At 41.2% G+C, this 18,012-nt stretch overlaps 1 protein-coding gene across 2 annotated transcripts in view; it reads left to right on the top strand.

Moving 5' to 3' along the window:
* GSK3B (glycogen synthase kinase 3 beta) overlaps window positions 1–18,012 on the top strand; it is a 148,538-nt gene that overhangs the window by 89,702 nt on the left and 40,824 nt on the right. For both annotated transcript variants that reach the window (XM_059816725.1, XM_059816718.1), the window contains exons 4-6: window positions 6,450–6,560; window positions 9,530–9,660; window positions 10,942–11,048. In XM_059816725.1, coding sequence (XP_059672708.1) covers window positions 6,450–6,560; window positions 9,530–9,660; window positions 10,942–11,048 — 349 coding nt within the window. The remainder of the gene's footprint in view (window positions 1–6,449; window positions 6,561–9,529; window positions 9,661–10,941; window positions 11,049–18,012) is intronic.

Raw genomic sequence — 18,012 nt, 5'->3', positions numbered from 1 at the left:
ATGTGGTTCAAATATCCACAGATCACCTGGGTCAAAGATCGCAAATCGATCCTACCTTTTAGATATCGGGTGGCTGCTTCCAACTTCATAGAAATACTTCTCCTTGGAAGTACAGCTAAAAGCTTAAGGATTTTACAGGGCGTAAAATAAACAAGAACTGGCAGAGATTCCCAAATTCTCCTAATGAGTGACCTTTTTCTTTACTATACTTTATCTCTTTAGAGGGGAAAACTATGACAGAAAATGTCTGGTGTGGTTTTTTTTTTTTTAATGAAGGGGAAAGGCTTAGTGCATCACCTAAGAACCTAGGCTCTAAGTGATCAAAGGTAGACAACGCAAACCAACTGTCTTAAAACAAGACCCAGGAAAATTCTTAAATCTGAATTATATTGGGAGGCTTGACTTCCGCCCTTATGCTACCATCACAGCTGACCCAGTCGGCTGTTCCTACATCAGACTGTGTTATGTTGAAGAGTAATGAACATTACAGAACAAGGTGGTAAGTTTTGACAAGTAGGTATAGGAACAGAAGGCTTGGGGCAGATGTCATTTCTCAAACTCAGTTGTGAGCAGTGAGGGAATAGGAAAGGAGGTGTTTTAGCCAACATTTACAGTACTAACAGAAGATACTGGTATCTTTCCGAACACTGAAGTTGAGTCTTCAACTGCTCTTACCCCCCTGGAGTTGTCCGAGTGAAACTGCAGCTATACATCTAGGCTTACGGTTCCTTTATTTTGGTGGCAGCCACAGCTCAGTTTTGAAACAGATGTGGTTATAAACTGCGAGTAAAAACAGGCACATGTGGCCACTGGATGTCACCATTCCTTCATACAAATAAGGTCAGCTACAACATTTTTTGCATTTTCAAATTTTTCCGTGTATCGTGGCTACTCAGTAGTTAGAGTAGGAAGGCTGCAAATTCTCACTTTGTCTTTGAAAGCGGTTCTGAAGTCTTTGTATCTTTAAGGTACTATGTCAGCCTTCAAGATAAGAGAAGGAAGGCGGGTCTTTTGTGGCGCTTGATAAGGGTGTGTGAAGCGCGTGCTGGTCGTAGATTTAAGAAAAAGTAAAATAACCTTTTTTGAATCTAGGGCAAAAACTGCGTGACTTTGAACCTTGTATGTTGTCCAAATCTAGATGGCTAAGCCAGGGTGAAGGGCATAACTTACCTCATGCTTACACTCTGGTGTTTAAATAATGCACTCTGAAAGAAGGTGTAATCCATGTGAAATGCTAAAATCAGTTTTCTTGCATTCCAAGTTAAATCCTTCAGCGCTTTTTGACAGAACCCTTGCGTAGCCGCCATCCAGTCAGTAACAGCTCCGCGTGTAGCACCTACCTCTGAAACATCATCGGTGGGGTGCTGTCGTATGGTGAAGAAAATATGAACCCCTTGAGTAAACTGACTGGCTTATTCACCTCATATAGCCCCAGTACTGACGCCTTGGGATAATTTCAGTAAGTGTATTCTGGGGGCATATTCCTTAATTTTAGGTTTGTCGCTTATCTGTATGCTTTTAGCTTGAATAGGCAGGTAGAGCGAGTTTCTTCAGAGTGCAGTTCCACGTTTATTTCTTGAAATGCAGAGTTAATTTAAGAAACATTTGTGTTGTTCATCTTCTCTCAGTTGCGTGCATACAGCTGATCACATAGAGCCTATCTGAAAACTAGCTCAATTAAATCATCTGGGTTTTTTAAAAAAAAAAAGGGGGGGGGGGGGCCAAAAAACCACCTGCAAACCACACCAGAACCACCACCACACTGTTACTGATCTGCCAGGAGGTGAAAACTGAAATGAGCATGTTCATCACTTTTTTTTTTTTTCTCCAAATGCTGACCAGTAAATTTAGAAGAAAGAGCGCACGGAATAGTTTCTTAAGCTTTTTAACCTATTGATGCTCAGGGAAATTTTCTTTACATTCCAGGTAGGACTGACAGTTCAGGAGAACTACTAACGTCTTCCTAGATGCTGACATACTCTTCAGAGTATGCCCTGTGATTTTTGATTTTGCCCTTGGTCTGGTGTTTGGCTTGTGTGAACTTCCTGGCTTCTGTCATTGTTTTGGTGGTAAATAGGGGAAATATCTGGACTGTGGCTGGCTAATGTTGATTACAGTTTTATACATACACGTTGTAAATGTAGTGTGTGTGTGTAATATATGAAAAAAAATTAACAATAGCTGGGGTGTGTTGGGGCGGGGGAGGATCAGCGAGAAGGAATATTTGTACTTTCCCTGCAAGGAACAATCCAGAAGAGCAAATCGTTGAATTCAATAGCTGTTGCTTTATATTGGCCACAGTTAAGCTCAGGTGGATGGTCCTTAAAACGGATTACTTGTGTGGATTGAAGGACAGAAGAGTTTTAAAGGCAGAGTTTGGGACCTCCATGCGGCCTTTCCTATGTCAGCAGGGTAATGTTTTCAATTTTGCTCAGTCTTCAGCCACATAATGTGTAAGGCTCATGTGCTAGAGTAGTTGTACTTGCAGCTGGTTTCATCTCCAATTTCTGATACAAAGAAAAAAGTTAAGTTGCTGGAGTGTTTCGGCGCTTGTGCCCTACTCTTTCGCATGCCTTACTTTGTCATAGTCTGTAATAGTATCTACATACATGAAGTGCTTCCAACCAAAGGGAAATGGTGCCTGAATTGTCAGTTCTTGAGAGGTGCAGAGCGTTTCGATGGCAAGGCAGTGGTTATTTTGCTCTGGCTCGTTTTGGAGCAGTGTTTGTCAACTGAGGATTTATCTGCCAAGTGACAAAAGAGCAGCTTCTAACATTTGAGGCAATTGCAGGTACATGAGCTGCATTGCTAAAACCAAAATCCTTATGAAATACATTGATCCTGTATTTCAGGATCTGGGGCCCTGCCCTCCTTCCCCTTTTTCATTTTAAAGAGTACATGGTCATAACCTTAGCAGCAAACACAGGAGAACGTGGATGCACATAAACATTTGACCTGCCGAGGAAAGCTAATAATTTTTTCAATCCCGATGTCTGTAAGGAGGAGTGAGTTATTAAATGACATCTTGTTTGCTTTCCATCATTTACATGACGCAGTCTCCTCTGGACCTTTCTGTTCTCTGTAGAGGCGTTTCAGAGGTGCTCCTGACGGTTAGGTTACCTGGTTGGTTCCCAGCCCAGCGAATTTGAAACAGCAGTGTGGAAACAAGTCCCGTGTGGAATACGTGGTGAGGTTTGAAAAAGGCTTCCTGTAATGGAAGGATAAGCCTTGATCCTCCCGCTTGATCCTCAAGCAGTTGCCCTCATTTGGCAAGCTCTTCGAGCTAACCCTATTTCCTATTGCAATACATCTGGGTCACTGGAAAAATATGTTTAGGAGGAATGCATGAGGTAGGCAAACCAGGTTACATCATCCCCAGAGCTTGTCAGGCCATGACTGCTTTCTAGCTCGTACTGAATCTTGTTCAGGGGAATCCAGGTAACTTGGATGTTATTTTCATCCAGTTCATGCTCACGGAGAAGGGTGAGGGCTCTTGAAAACTCTGTTCTGAGTGTTTATCAGACTTGTGCCAGGTTACATCAGGAGGAGGTAGGTCAGAACGCTTGAATCATCTTTAATTCATTCAAGTAGTCATTTAGGGCACTTCTGAAGTGTCAGTTGCTTGTGGTAGGAGTGGAGTACGCTGCTACTTACTTAGCCAACACCATAAGCCTTGCCTTTGTAGTTGCATATTAAAGTTCTGGGTACATCAAATGGTACGTCAAAACTTGTTTGTTGGTTGGGGGAAAGGTTTTTGTGTGCCTTTGTGTCTTCTAGGTGATAATGTGCAATACACATTTACACAGGAGCAATACCATGCAAAACCCATGTAGTTTGTTCAGATACTGTGGGTAGCATAAAAACTCATAAGGATTGGGGGCAAAACCTCCCCCTCTACGATTCGGATGCCTTGATCTTCCTGTGCTTGTGCCATGCCATGCCATTGAATTAGTCTCATTTCCAACAGAACGTAAAAATCAAAATGGAGGAGAGAAAAGTAAAATAAAGGTGGTGTGAACTAAGTCGAGTTCCGTAATTCTCAAAACTCACTGTTGTGAAGTAGCGTAGATGGGGTTTAGTGTCCATATGTATTACTGGTTTACATGTCTCCTTTTACTTGTACTATGAGAGGATAATGAAATCACTGTAATTCCATTTCTACTCCTTTTTTTCCTGTCTCTCTAATCTCTCATGTATCTTTTTAACACATGGAACATGAATCCTTTGAATGAAAGTAATCAACATCAGTAATGGAGTACTTTGTGCGGTGACTTGTTACCAATAAGACTTTCCCACTCTCCAAGAGGAGGCAAGCATTAAACATATTCATCAGGTTGTATCTACACTGAATCAAACAGAATTCATATTCATGAGACTGTTTTTTTTTCTCTTAGTGTACAGGTTGCCATACCAGGCATAATTTAGCTTTGATTTTTCAGGACAATTATTTTCTGTATTTTATAATTACTACCTTGAAAGCCCTGACCTAAGAAGAGGTGGTGGTGGAGTTTTCTTGGCTTGAAGTGAGAGTCAGGGAAGGAAGAGCTTCTCTTGTTGCAGAAGGGAAAGTGCTAAAACACAAGGATGTATTTTTCTTGCATACATTTACACATCCTTGGAGTTCCAGAGCTGTCTGGTATTCCCTCTGCATTGCTGGTAATTGTCCCTCCTCCTCCATGTCAAAAAGTTTGTTCTCCAGCCTGGTCCCTAGATTCCTTCATGTTGCTACCCGGTTCCTGGGGTGGTGCTGGGAGAGGCACCAGCATAGGCATGGTTTTGGAGGCTGCTGCTCCGTGTCTGTGTGGCAGAATTACCGTAAGACCAGATACAAGTTAGTGGGCCATTGGCATTTGCTTAGTGCTGGTGCTATTACCGCTGTCATTTAAACAATGATATTAAAAAAGAGCATCTTCTTGTAGGGAAGAGTGATGTAGGCAGGCCCTTGCAAGGTCACTTGGTCTATTAGGAGGTATTGGTAAGAGCTATTAAAATGTCCTCAAAATACAAGTGTTTATTATCAAACAGCGGTGAACAGAGATCTTGAATTCTGAGTCTTTAACAACACGCAAAACCAGCAGTTCTTTGCCTGTTGTGTATTCAAGGTGTGTATTTCTGTGTGTGTTACCACGTACCATTTCTTTACTCGTTGGAGATTGCTGCTCTTTGCTGAGACAGGATAGAGACAGGTAAGGAAAACAGCATGGTGAGAGTAACACACCATGCTCTGTGCTCAAAATGACGTGTTAAGTCACAGTAATATCATTAAATTGCTGTAGCTAAATGAGGTTTGTTTTCGGGTATTAAGGTACGTAGCCAGTGGACCTGCGGACAAGGGACTCCAGTTGAAGACCTGGGAGTTCGGTACTGTTTCCAACCAAGTAAAGTCTCTATGTACTGTCCTTCTCTATAGAAGGATCTAGCTGTTAATACAGCAATAGCAGGAGAGGTTAATTCTGGTTAATTCACCTAGCTTTCAAAAATAATTTTTCAGGTTGATATAGTTAATTATACCCACCCCCCAACGTTAAATGTATTCACAGTCTTGATAGGATTTGCACAGAAGACTGCATTAAAATATCAGAAGTCTTTTTAAGACCTGTTTTACTGCTGAAAATTCTCAGTTCCACAATTAGGCACTATGTGATTACAGTACTCTCTCATTTAATTCCTCTTTGTTCCTTCTTTCCTTTGCTAACGTGTTCTGTAACAAAGTACCTTTTTATAAAGGGATGTTTGTTGTTTCTCTGTGTTACGTTCACACAGACCTCTAACCTGATCCTAGATACTAAAAGTGGTACTTGAGTCTTTGTTTTTGTCTTCTTCTGTTTTGCCATGAAGAAGTTCACACGTTTAAGTTGGAGATAACTGGGACATCAAAATGCGTGTAAACAGAGTGGTTATAAATGTTCACACTGGCTTACTGTAAATGATTGGTTAATATGTATTACTAATCCCTTAATAGTTGGAAATTCAGTAAGATCAAAGTAACATTTCTAAAAGATGCAGGACTTAAAACTTTTTTTTTGATGTGTAGTTGTGGGATGTGAGGTTGGGACTTTGAAATTTGCCCTTCTTGGGTTTTGGCGGGGAAGGGACAAATGGGTTAATAGACTGCTTTAAATAATGATGCAGGTGTCACCTCGAAATATCTCCTAATGAAAATATTGAATGGGGAGAACAATTATATTCTTGTCTGCATTCATAATCAGAAAATGCCTTATGTTGGAGACCATATTAATTAACGTGACCTTAAACATAAGTTTGACCTAAGTATTAGTGCACAAGTGCAAAGACTAAAGGATAAACAGTTTGGCGGCAGCTCACACTCCCACTAAAGACATGTACTTAAAACGTCCACAGCTTTCTCATCCTGTTGGCTTCTCTGAATGCTTTAATTATACTTCATGCTTCAAGTCTTTTTTTTTTTCTTCTTCTCTATTCTCTTTCAGAAAGATGAGGTGTACCTCAACTTGGTGCTGGACTATGTTCCTGAAACAGTATACAGAGTTGCCAGACATTATAGTCGGGCCAAACAGACACTCCCTATGATTTATGTCAAGGTAGGTAACTGATAGATGTGGTTAGATGAAGAAGGATATTATAGGCATAGACTTTGTGGATACCTCTTTTCTGACATAACTAGTTTTCTGAAATTTTTAGGAGCGCACATCTCGAGGCAAGGAAAAAAAGAGATTAAAATAATTACTTGTTACGGTGAAGGAAAAATAAAGGCGAGAGGCTTAAAGTGAGCACTCCTGATTTCTCACTTTACAAAAATCTGGGAATGGGTGGGGGCGACTGAGTGGGGGGCGAGTGTTTTGGTTTTTAAGCAGTTTAGATAGAGACTGACACCAGCCAGATTAGCAGCTTCAATTTCCGGAGATGATGATGACACAAGAGTACAAAGGTCAGGAACTGAAAGAGGATGTCAGGAAGAATAGTGTTCTCTTATCTGTTATCTTCCCCCTTTCCTGGCATATGAGTAAGAGTTCGTGTGCTTCTGTTGTGGGCATGAAAGGCATATTTTTGTGCCCTTCCCTGCTCTTGGAGCTCAGTGGCTCTTGTCTTGAAGAGCTATGTGGGGCAAGATGTTTGTATGCACGCTGTAGCCTCAAAACCTCACTTCAGTTGTCTGAATCTTTTGTCATCTTTTACAAAGTGGTTAAAACAAACAAAACTACTTTTTTTTTTTTTTTCCAAACATGGGACCCTTCTGGGTCTCGTAGTTCCGTTTCATATATTGCGATCACAATTCACACGCTAGTGAATGATCATATTTTCACATGGTGTTAACTTGTTAACATGGCATCCAGGTAACATTAAGTGGAAATTAGCAACAAACACTCCTGATTCATATGGATTTCTCCAGATTCCTCTGGAGTGTAATGCTTTAACATGAGGATGGACTTAAAAAACACCTTTAATTTGATTGAAAGAAGATGAAAGTTACAAAGATGAAAGTTAAAAATAGTGATTATTTCAATAACAAAATGTTGTGACATAATGGTATGTGCAGAAATTGTAAATGGCATGTCTCTGCAATAGCCAGCACTGGTGCCTGTTTTTAAGAAAGCACAGACTCTTACTGTCCAGCAATAAAGAATTCCGACTGCAAGGTCATTCTGTTTGGTCTGTTGGTGGAACAGCGTGTCTTCAGGTTACATGCTCCCCAAAATGTTAGCTTAGCTTTTGCGAAATTGTTTATATAGCTTTTGTCGGTACTCTTGACCTAATTGTTCTTCATTGTGGGGACTTGGGAAAAAATTGTCCTTACTTACCTTCTGAGAGAAAATTCTGCTTCAACTCTTTTGTCTTGCTGGATACTTGGGACTTCCCGTTCCAGGTAGCCTGGAAGGCTGTTGTTATTTTTCTGGCAAGGCAAGCCTTTCTCGTAATCCTGTATTTAAAAAGATCATGTTACCTTGATGTCATTAAAACTTTTGCAATTTTCCAGACATCTTGGCTACACAAAGGTCAGATCATAGCTATTTGTTCACTTCTGATTGATGCCTAGGCAGGCAGAGAGCTGCTATTCCCTGGGTAACAAAGAAACTGTTAAAGAACTGTACGGAAACTTTTCTAGTAGTCTCTTTGTTAATTTTTATTTGTAACTTCTAACATGCTGTAAGAAATTCTTGGAAATTTTGGGTTTGCTCTGTGGAGATGAAAGGCATACTTTCTAAATCCCGCGTGTGTTGACTTGACTCCTCAAGTTAGAGCAATCTTCTGGATTATTTTGCAATACGCTTGCACAATACATTCTTAACGTGTCTAGAACAGGCAATTCAGAAAACATGTTTGTTTGCTTTTCTTTGTGCAGAGTTGTGGTTTTGAGAAACAAATAGGAAAACTAAAGACCTAGAGCCAAAATTCAGGCGATTCTCTTCCTGCTCCTACCTTCTCCACCAAACGAACAACAAAAACCAAGGGAGAGAGAAAGAGTGAAAGACAAAGATAGCGGTGAAAGTGAGGCAAACGTGGCCTGATAGCAATATCTAGCAATTGCACCCAGTTTTACAGACCATTAAAGGTGAACTGCGGAGAATGAGCTTAGAAAAGGAAAGCGTGGAGTTGCAACTCCAGTCCAATGTCCTGCCTGTAGCTTGATTACTTTCTTTTTTTTTTTAATGGAACCTGGGGGAGACACAACAAAGATAACAAAGGCAGCCTGCTGTCAACCTTGAAACAGGGCTTCCTATGCCTTTGTGACTGTATACGCTATACAGTCCTAACTGTGTCCAGCAGCTTTTTATTCTCCATAGCCAAAAAGTGCGTAGCTCCAGCCGCTGGACATCCTCCCCTTGCCCTGTAGTCTTGCCCTGTGAAGCTTTTGGCTTCATAACACCTCCCCTTGCTGTATTCCTCCTTGCTAAGGGGCTGCTTAGCCTCGGACAGGGGGCAGAGCAAACCCTCCCTCAGCATACTTGTTTACTGTGCCTTGCATAAAATTATCCTGAGCAGTTGTTTTTATCTGCCCTCTCTTTTTGTCCAAAGATTTGAAATTAAAATGAGTCTGTCCCATCACCAAGAGAAACTGGGAGATTCGCTCAAGTGACAGGCTGAGACGCTACCATACTCCTTGGGCAATATTTAATATGTTGTTATTAACTTCATCAACTAAAGGGTTTTCTTTGTTGGTTGTTTTGGGTTTTTTCTTACATAACCTGGAATACTTAATTTCTATGAAGAGGCTGATTTAAAAAGCAAACTGAAACACCTTTATTTTGTGTATGTTTTTTATGACTACCATTATTTATAAATGTTGGAAAGCTGGCACAATTATTTTTTTGGAATTGTGCTCATTTTTGGAAGGACAAACGAACAAAATTGAACTGCATGTGTGGGTATGTAGCAAAGGGCGGTGGGAAAGGTATGAGAATACCTTGCCCATCTTCGTAGCACTAATATGCGCTCAGTAGGGTTGTTTTGAGTGATTTTGTTTTTCTTCTAATGAGAGTTTGTGCTAAATTAATTGTTTAGCCTGTTTTGACTGGGAAAGCATGCCTTATGCAATGTTTCTGTGTTCCAGTTGTACATGTATCAGCTGTTCCGGAGTTTAGCCTATATCCATTCCTTTGGGATCTGCCACCGGGATATAAAACCACAGAACCTCTTGCTGGACCCTGATACAGCTGTTCTAAAACTCTGCGACTTTGGAAGGTAAGCGTGTCTGTGGCCTGAAGCCTGGTGAAAAGAGCTTCTTTCAAAGTGAACCTGTGTACAGTTATGCAGAGGAACCCTCTGGGAAGGTCTTCATTTGTAGTTTTGAAACTACAAATCAATATGGAGGGAATTAAAATTCAAGGCTGTTATTTGTGCAGGTAGTCAAAAAATAAAATAAATATTCCATTGTGTAGGGAAAATACTGTGCCATGGAAAAATGCAACCAAATATTAGGGTGAAGTGTGTTTGGGAAAGAGAGGACAGGCGCAGTGGTATAGTAACCTGAAAAGGCTAATGTTACACTTTGTTAGTCTACTTGTATGTCCACCAAGGTATTTAATGTTTCAAATGCTGTAGAGGCTTAAGATCAGAAGCAAGACTTCTAATTGAAGCTCTTTAGATAGTGGACGTTTATATCCTAGGTTCCAATGGCACATTTATTTCCAGTATCCATTCAAGTGAATCACCTTTAGAGTCCAGCCCTCATCTTAGGAGCTGATACAGAAATTCTGGGAATCCACACTGAGACAGGAGACAGATTTCCTTCTGGGAAAGTTCAGTCTTTAGATTGTGCTATAACTTTGCAGGCTAAAATAGTTAGGGCATATGTGCAAGGGGTCACTGAAGTGGCTGTTGCTAAATTCGCTTGCCCGTAGTGAGTGGGAATGTCAGACGGTTGTTATTCAAGCAGTGCATCGTCACGCCTGGTGGCTCGGGAATCTCCTGCTCAGCTCTGCCTCACCGGTGTAGGAGCAAAATAGGAATTGCATTGAAACTGAAAAGTTACAATGCATAAAAAGGTGGCAATTCCTCTGTGTTAACAGAAAAAAACCAAACAAACCAACCCCTGCCCAAAAAAAAACCCCAAAAACCAAACCAACAACAAAAAACCCATCTCAGTTCTGGTGAGTATCCAGAGCTTTCGAACCTTAAAAGATGATTATGTTCAGCTGAACTGTATTCTGTCCTCTTTTCCTTTGTAAATAAACCTTTGTACCTGGCAAAAGACAACTGCCAGCCAAAAATCTGACCCTATTTATCGCCTAGATTGTAGTCAGAATTTCCTTTGTGTCCAGTTATAAGGTAGCTGCTTGATGGATTGGACTGATTTCTCAGTAAATCATTGGGTCTGCGGCTTGCATCAGCTTAGAAGAACACGGTACTTTAGCATTTAGGATTTGGGGTTGGGTGAAGAGTGCCAAAGCTTAATGTTGGTCTGCACTGCAATACTGTAAAACTATTAATTACTGAAAGATTATTATTTTGTTTCCTTTTCAGTGCAAAACAGCTGGTTCGTGGAGAACCTAATGTCTCATACATCTGCTCTCGGTACTACAGGGCACCAGAGTTGATCTTTGGAGCCACCGATTATACCTCCAGTATAGGTACGTATGTATATTTGCTGACATCTGTACCAGATGTGGTTTTATTCTGTGCTTAAGTGTAAAGGTTTCCGGAGATTTTGGATATGATCCCGAAACACAGAATTTCATTGTAAATGGTCAAATACCACTTCTTAACTAAATACACAGATTTTGTAGATGGCTGCTGTGATTTCTACACCTGTTGAGATTTCAGTGTCGGTTGCATTAGGAAAGGGGCTTTTTTAATGTATGGGGGGAAATCTGGGTTCAGACAAAACATTTTCCAGCTCTCTGGGTGATTTTTGTTATTTAGTTTAAAAGTAGGTATGAGATCTCAAGCTGAAAAAGCATTTGATGACTGAAAATAACTGTAAAGAAGGATTGTAGAAATATCAACTACTGCATCTGATATGCTATGATTTAGACATGAATAATTCTGTCATTTATTTACTTGGCTTTTAGTAAAGTGGTTTTAGTGGGAGAGAACACGTGGCCTGATGATTGGCTTTAAACTCTCTTGACAGTTTTAATGTTGCATACAGTAGTGTTTCTGATTCAACTTACACTGTTAATGACTAAAGGACAGCAGAAGTTAATTTTGAACACGAAGAAGCCTTCTTTCTAATACCTGGCACGTAGCCGTGTCATGGAAATGTTGGGAAAGCTGGAGGTTTTGGCAGAGTACAGGCAATAGCTGTGTTTTCATACAGTGGAATCATAAAAATGCACAGCAAAATGAACAACAGTGTGTTGGCTGGTTATGGGTAACTTGTTCAGGTTTTTTAGTCAAGATATTCCCTGGGCCCTTTCTGACGGCTGGTGCTAGAGAGATGAGATTTGGCTCTCGGGTTCCCCACTATTGTGCTAAGCTTTTACCTTGCTTTTGGACCTGAGTCGCTTAGGCAAGGTTTAATGTGTTCAAAAGGATTTGGAGATCATGATCAAGTCTTGGCAGAATACGTTTATAATGCGTTAAAGTGTGTTTAAAGTTAGGATGTTCTAACTAGTATTAAACTCATTGGCTGGCTGGTTTGTTTCAACTCTGCAGTTCTTTGAAAATAGAAGACTTACCTGCTCTTGCTGAATTTTTTTCCCCATTAGTTATTCTTCAGTATGTATTATAGCTACATTCACATATCTCCCCTCCTATAAAAAAAGGCATAACTGTAAGAAGTCTGGGGAAAGCAATGGCACCAAAAAGATAAAAAGGCAGGACTTATTTAATGGTTGGCCACTGCCAAACGTGGCAGCCCTAGCCCTACTCTTTCTTGCCCCTGGATACCCTGGCTCTCATGGGTCACTGTTTCATGCACCGATTTGGCTTCAATTGACAGGAGACTTTTAGTTTGGTTAGATTAACTTTCTGCTACATTAGTGAGTTGAATTAACGTTACTGTGTGCTCTGATAAGCAGCAGAGCCCAGGTAAAAGCAAAGAGACGGGAGCTCGTGAGTGAGAGGAAGGCGGCTGATCCTGGTTGACATCTTTTTGACAGCTGAGAGCTAATAGATTGGCTCAGCTGCATTATCAGAGTGCACTGAGACAACTTGTTGCAGAGGATAACTGCATAATATTTTAGGTGTCACCAGTAGAGACTGCTTTGTAGATAAGCCTGTGAAATGTCTCTTGCTCCAACTGTATAATGACTTTAATCTTGCACTTTTTTGCAGAACCTTTTTAAAGTTGCTCTTTCCATTTTTGTTTTCTTATCTGCTGGTTTCGAAAATAATTCTAATAAATCAATCGTTCTAAAGTGAGGACTCCCTTTTCCACTTGTCAAAAACATCATTAATTTCAAGCGTTGTGGTTCAGACTTTCTCATGCCCCGCCAAAACACCTTGTTCCCCCAAGCCCTTTCTCTGAACAAATCAATCTAAATGAAACTAGCACAGAACAGCTTGAAAATGAAGTTCAGCAAATACTCCTTCCTTCCTACCCTTTCCTCCCTCCACTTCCTTATCAACAAAATCTTTGCATTTGGGAGCTGGGAAGTAATGAAATGCTTTTGCAAACTTAGTTTGCAGTTTCCCAGTGTCCTGCAATACGTTAGAAATTCTAGGGGTTTAGTTTTGTGATGCTGCTGCATCCAGTGGTGGTAAATACCATGGTTTTCCTTAGTTCTTGCTAGATAAGGCAGCAGCAGTGCTTAGTGAGAACTATTCCGTATTCCACATAGGATTACTCATCCAAACTCAACCAGCAGCATTTGTATACCAACGAACCGGCACAGATAGATAGGTTTCTTTAAAAGAGAGGGAGAGGAAAGAACACTAATTATCAGTAATTTATTCATAACTCAAACTGTAGGAAACCATGAGATGCTTCAGTATTGTAATACTGCATTTGAAACCTTTTTTTTAATGTGGACATGCTTGTGTTTTCCAGTTCTTGTTTTCTTCTGAATTATTAGCACAACAGTCTTTTCCTGCTGTAGTCTTTTTCTCAATGTAGGAACTCACATGGGGGCAGGGGGGTAACAAAAACTGAGCTTAAATGTGATGTAGGAATCTTCACTCATCTGTTTAAATATGCTATGTTAAAACTACTTTAAAAATAGAATCGGAGAAGAATACGAAGCCCAAATGTGTTCCAAATAGAACCCTTTCGTACGTTATCTGCGAGGCATCCAGCTGTTTTCCTGAGGTTTTTTGTTTGCTGACATTACTGCAAGGCTTAGGATTTTAACACACTGCACTATAGTAATTACTGGAAGTATTTCTGAGCAAACAGTGCTTTTTAAACCTAGGCAGTGACACTGTGGTGGCCCAGAACTGACAGCACAGCCAGCCTGCATCATGACCATTTCAGTAGTTAGTCATCTGGTTTTCATCTAGGTTGTCTTTTAACACATGAATTTGTCCTTGCAATGTTACTTGCTCTTCAGTGTAGCAGAAACTAAAGTTGGTTCCAGGATCTGCCTTTTCATCCTGGATGTCACAACAGAACTGTAAACTGGCTTTTAACTTCTAGGGTCTTGATTATTTCATCAAAGTGCATGACTTAAAGTCTAACCCAAAAGGTCTCTTTAAAAATAACTCGCAGCCAGGGGTAGTGTTTCTTGTGCTTTTGTAAAGTACTGCGTTAGTGCTGTATGTAAATATATATGATAGTAAGAGTAGCATCAAAACACATTTACTGCAGTTAATGCCTCTGTGTGTGTCACCCGGCAGACCTGGGACTATTATTAAAATAATGACCTGGGAAATGACCTACTCAAGTTTTTAAATAATCCCTGTTGCCACATAGCTATAAATCCAGGCCCATAATAGCTCTGTCGCCTGCCTGCGTTACAACTTTAAGGGATTTTTCAATGGTCAGGCACATGCATTCATGTCACTTGGTTGCCTCCATAGCTTGTAGAGTTTGGGCCTGTGTGCACCTTTGACTATGAATTCTGCAAGTGTGTGCGTGTCCTTAAGGCTTGCTGGGGATAGCTCATAATTTTGCTCCTGGAGCTGATTTGTAGGAGGTTTGGTTTGGGGTTTTTGGCAAACCAAGCCCTTCAGCTATCCCTTGACAGCGTTTTGGCCGAAGCTTCTTCCTTGCAGGTCCGTATGCGTTACGCCATCCCAGAGTACGTTGCCGGCATGCTGCTGGCTGCGCTGGTCATCTGGGTGCTGCTGCCTGCTAAAAAAATGTGGGATGGCTGCCCATATTCCCCTACAACGTCCTGGGACAAACAGAGGCGGTGGAGCCGGGGTGGGTGCAGATGTTTCTGATGCCATGTGATCCTCTTGTATAGAAAGAAGCTGTGCAGTTAAGCTTTACCCCCAGACCATGCATTTTATTTTTTTTACTGGGTTAGGTGATGGGACAATGAAGAGCTCACCAGAACGCGATGGCGCTTCTGGATAACAAGGGTCTGCTGGTCTCGGTGCGTTTTCTCTGTCACTGCGCTGGCAGGAATTGAGAGCGTTCCAGAGGGAACATTTATAGCTGCTGGCAGGGAGAGATTGATCTGCGTGGCTGTATCGCTGGCTTCTCTTGGGGTGTCCCAAAATAAGTATCCCAAAGTTACTCATTCACTTTCCTAATGAGCGCTAAGACAGAGGGAAGAGAGGGTTTCACCTCAGCGGTCTGGAGCAGGAGCTCCTCTGGAGGCGTGCGTAGTCGGGCTGTCTCAGAGCTTCCCGGGGAAGAACCATCGCGAGGTGTGTCCCAAACCTGTTGCCGAACAGTGAAAAGTATTTGCCTCTGTATCTCAGATAGCAACTTCCAATGCTGAAAATAAGCACAGGCATTAATTTACTGAAATAGTCTATCACTTGTCATTGTAGTTTCATCTCTTCCTTGCAGAAAAATAGACACACCTGTGTTTAGCTTTTGTTCCAAGTACTGGAATGAGCATGGCTTTCCAAGCATTTAAGGTTTCAGCCTTATTCTGTCTCCATAATCTGTGGTAGCTTGAGGTACAAAACTTGCACCGACATAGCACCGCATGCCCGTAATTCAGAATTTTGCTCTCATTCTGACATCCTAAAAAGTGTTCCAAACAAGCAGCGATGAAAAGCACTTTGTGCTCTGGCATTTGGCAACTAGAAGCTGCTGATTTTACGACTTCCTAGGGCTGCTTTTCTGACTCCTGGTTTCTTCCCTACTAGTTTGTTTCCAGAGCAGCAACTCTGAGTCACTTCCAAGATGGAAGAAGTCCATCAAGATCAAGGGATAGTGGGGCAGAGATGAATAGATGAGGGGGGAAAAAAAACCATAGAAAGGTAAATGTGCCCCATAAAGTGTCTGATAAAGGGAAGTTCTTAATTTGTACTAAATGGATGAGAGCAGGCTCAGCTGGTGGGTTTTCTGTGGGTTTGTTTTTTTCCTTCGTGTCCTCCAAATAAGAAGTTAGAGGAGCTGGAGCATAATAAAATGAGCGGCGCTCGTGCTGTGAAGAAGAGGGCCAGCTTCTCAGCTTGGAACGGCAGGGTTGGAGATCACAAAAATGAAAGTCGTGGACGGAGTGTTCTGTCACAGGCAGCTGGAAATGGTCATTGCCCACTTGCACAATTCAGGCTAAGGAGGGTGTTTGGCAGGTTGTTCTGCTGGATGCCTCTCCCTGAACTAAAGGGAAATTTTCCTTTTCTTACCTTCTTTAACGCTGAAATGGCATTCCAAAGCAAGGGGATTACACAGATGATATTATTAGATAAGTTAATGTCCACTTAACAACTGTGGAGATCAATAAAGTAACAGAAACTTAATTTAAGAAAAGTTTTGTACTATAGGAGGCTGTATGATTCTTTGTGTGCTTAAGTTAGTGCAGGTAGTTCACGTAATAATAGTATTTGTCTAAGCGTTCTTCAGTCTGCGAAAGATGTGACATTAGCTGCTACTATAATGTGTGAAAGCTATCTGAAATAAGCTTATTTGAAGGTTGCTTTTGGCTGGCAGTTGCATTTACTGTTCATATTGTTTAAACTACATTTCACTGAAAGTATGAAGAAAGTAGCCTTGCCTACTTTCTTCTACTTAAAATTAATAGCTTTCAGTATTTTCTCCTAAAATTTCACACTGTCCCGACTAGTTTGGCATAAAGGTGATTTGTTGCCTTGATTCTTGTTTTCTGTTAAAGTTCTCTCTTACCTTGTTTATTAACAGTTTAAAGCATGTGAATGATAGTCATATTCCGCCTTAATTAAATTGCACATATTAAAAAGAAATAGTTCAGAAAATGCTTCTTGTCCCATGGGAGTGGGTAGGTACACCACAAACTTACTCTGAAAGATTAGTAACCTGTAATAGTTAGCTGTGACTGTGCTAAGGCAGAAAAGGGTCTGGGAAGGAGCTATCAAAAGCTAATCTTAACTACCTTATCACTTGTCTTAAGTACCATGTCTTTAAATATAGAATTCAGTACATTGTTTACTTCAGGCTTGAGAAAAATGTTACCATCCAAATTTGGAAGATAAATTTTAAAATGCCAGATTCAAAGGGGAGGGGGAAAAAAAAAAAGGGCAAACTACCCTGGCGCCAAACTTTAGTCCTGTTAAAGTTGATGGCATAAATTCCATTGAGTTTCAGCAGAGCTGAGATTTCCCAGTTTCTTCCATATTGTACATTGCTCACCAGGGTTCTATAAACACCTATGTAAATTGTGTTTTGTTGCCATCCCTGCTTGGAGCTGCTGAAGTTAGCCTCCGCTCTCTGGCTTTCACCGAGGATGCTTCAAGGGTTCGTTCACTTCCTTGCCCAGGGAACATTGCCCAAGTCCTGATTTGGAAGTCAGTGAAATTACACTCCTGGAAAAAAGTTGAGTATTTTGGAATGCCGGTAGCTTATTTCAGTGCGTGTTTAAAGTGTTAGCGAGGAAAATCAAGGAAAATTAAATAGACTTTTGACAAAGCATTAAACCACCTGGTTTGGAAGATTTCACTGCATGAGGAACAACTACATAGGTTTCCGAAGGATTTGTTGTATGTTTGGTGGATTGAACCCATCACAAATACAGCAAGTATTCCTCAGACTTCCCCAGCTATTTCCTCATCACCTACATCCTTTTTTTTTCCTCCCCTCTCCCCCTGCGATGCCCTCAGCTTTCTCTGCTGTTTTTGCTTGGCCTCCTTGCTTGAGCAAGGACCTTGAGAGCTTGTACATCCTTCGACTTGTTTGCAGCTGCAGTGTGGTGGTGTGGGGGCAAGCCCAGCACGTCCCACAGCGACGTGGCCCTCCTCTCCTCAGCAACAGCACTGATGCACAGTCTCCCCACGGTTTTTACAAAACTTCTGCAACGGATTTGAGACTTCTGCCTTTCAGGCTTGTCTGAAATCGGCTGACGGAGTGCGAAGGCGTTTAGGGAGACTGGGAAAAGATAAAACAGCACAAAGCCAACTTCATGGAGCAGCCAGACCAGAAGGTTATTTAAAACAGTTTTTAAAAGCCACAGTCTAATTCGGGGGGGCGGAATCTTGCTAACATAGTTTCAAAATTTTTAAAAGGAAGTGAGTTGTGAGTGCTGACTTACACAAACCCAAAGCTGACGTGAGTATGTT

This window comes from Gavia stellata, chromosome 1 (genome assembly GCF_030936135.1).
Source record: "Gavia stellata isolate bGavSte3 chromosome 1, bGavSte3.hap2, whole genome shotgun sequence".
Classification (NCBI taxonomy): Eukaryota; Metazoa; Chordata; class Aves; order Gaviiformes; family Gaviidae; genus Gavia; species Gavia stellata.
Note: the sequence above shows the minus strand (reverse complement) of the source record. Positions and strands in the feature narration are given on the sequence as shown.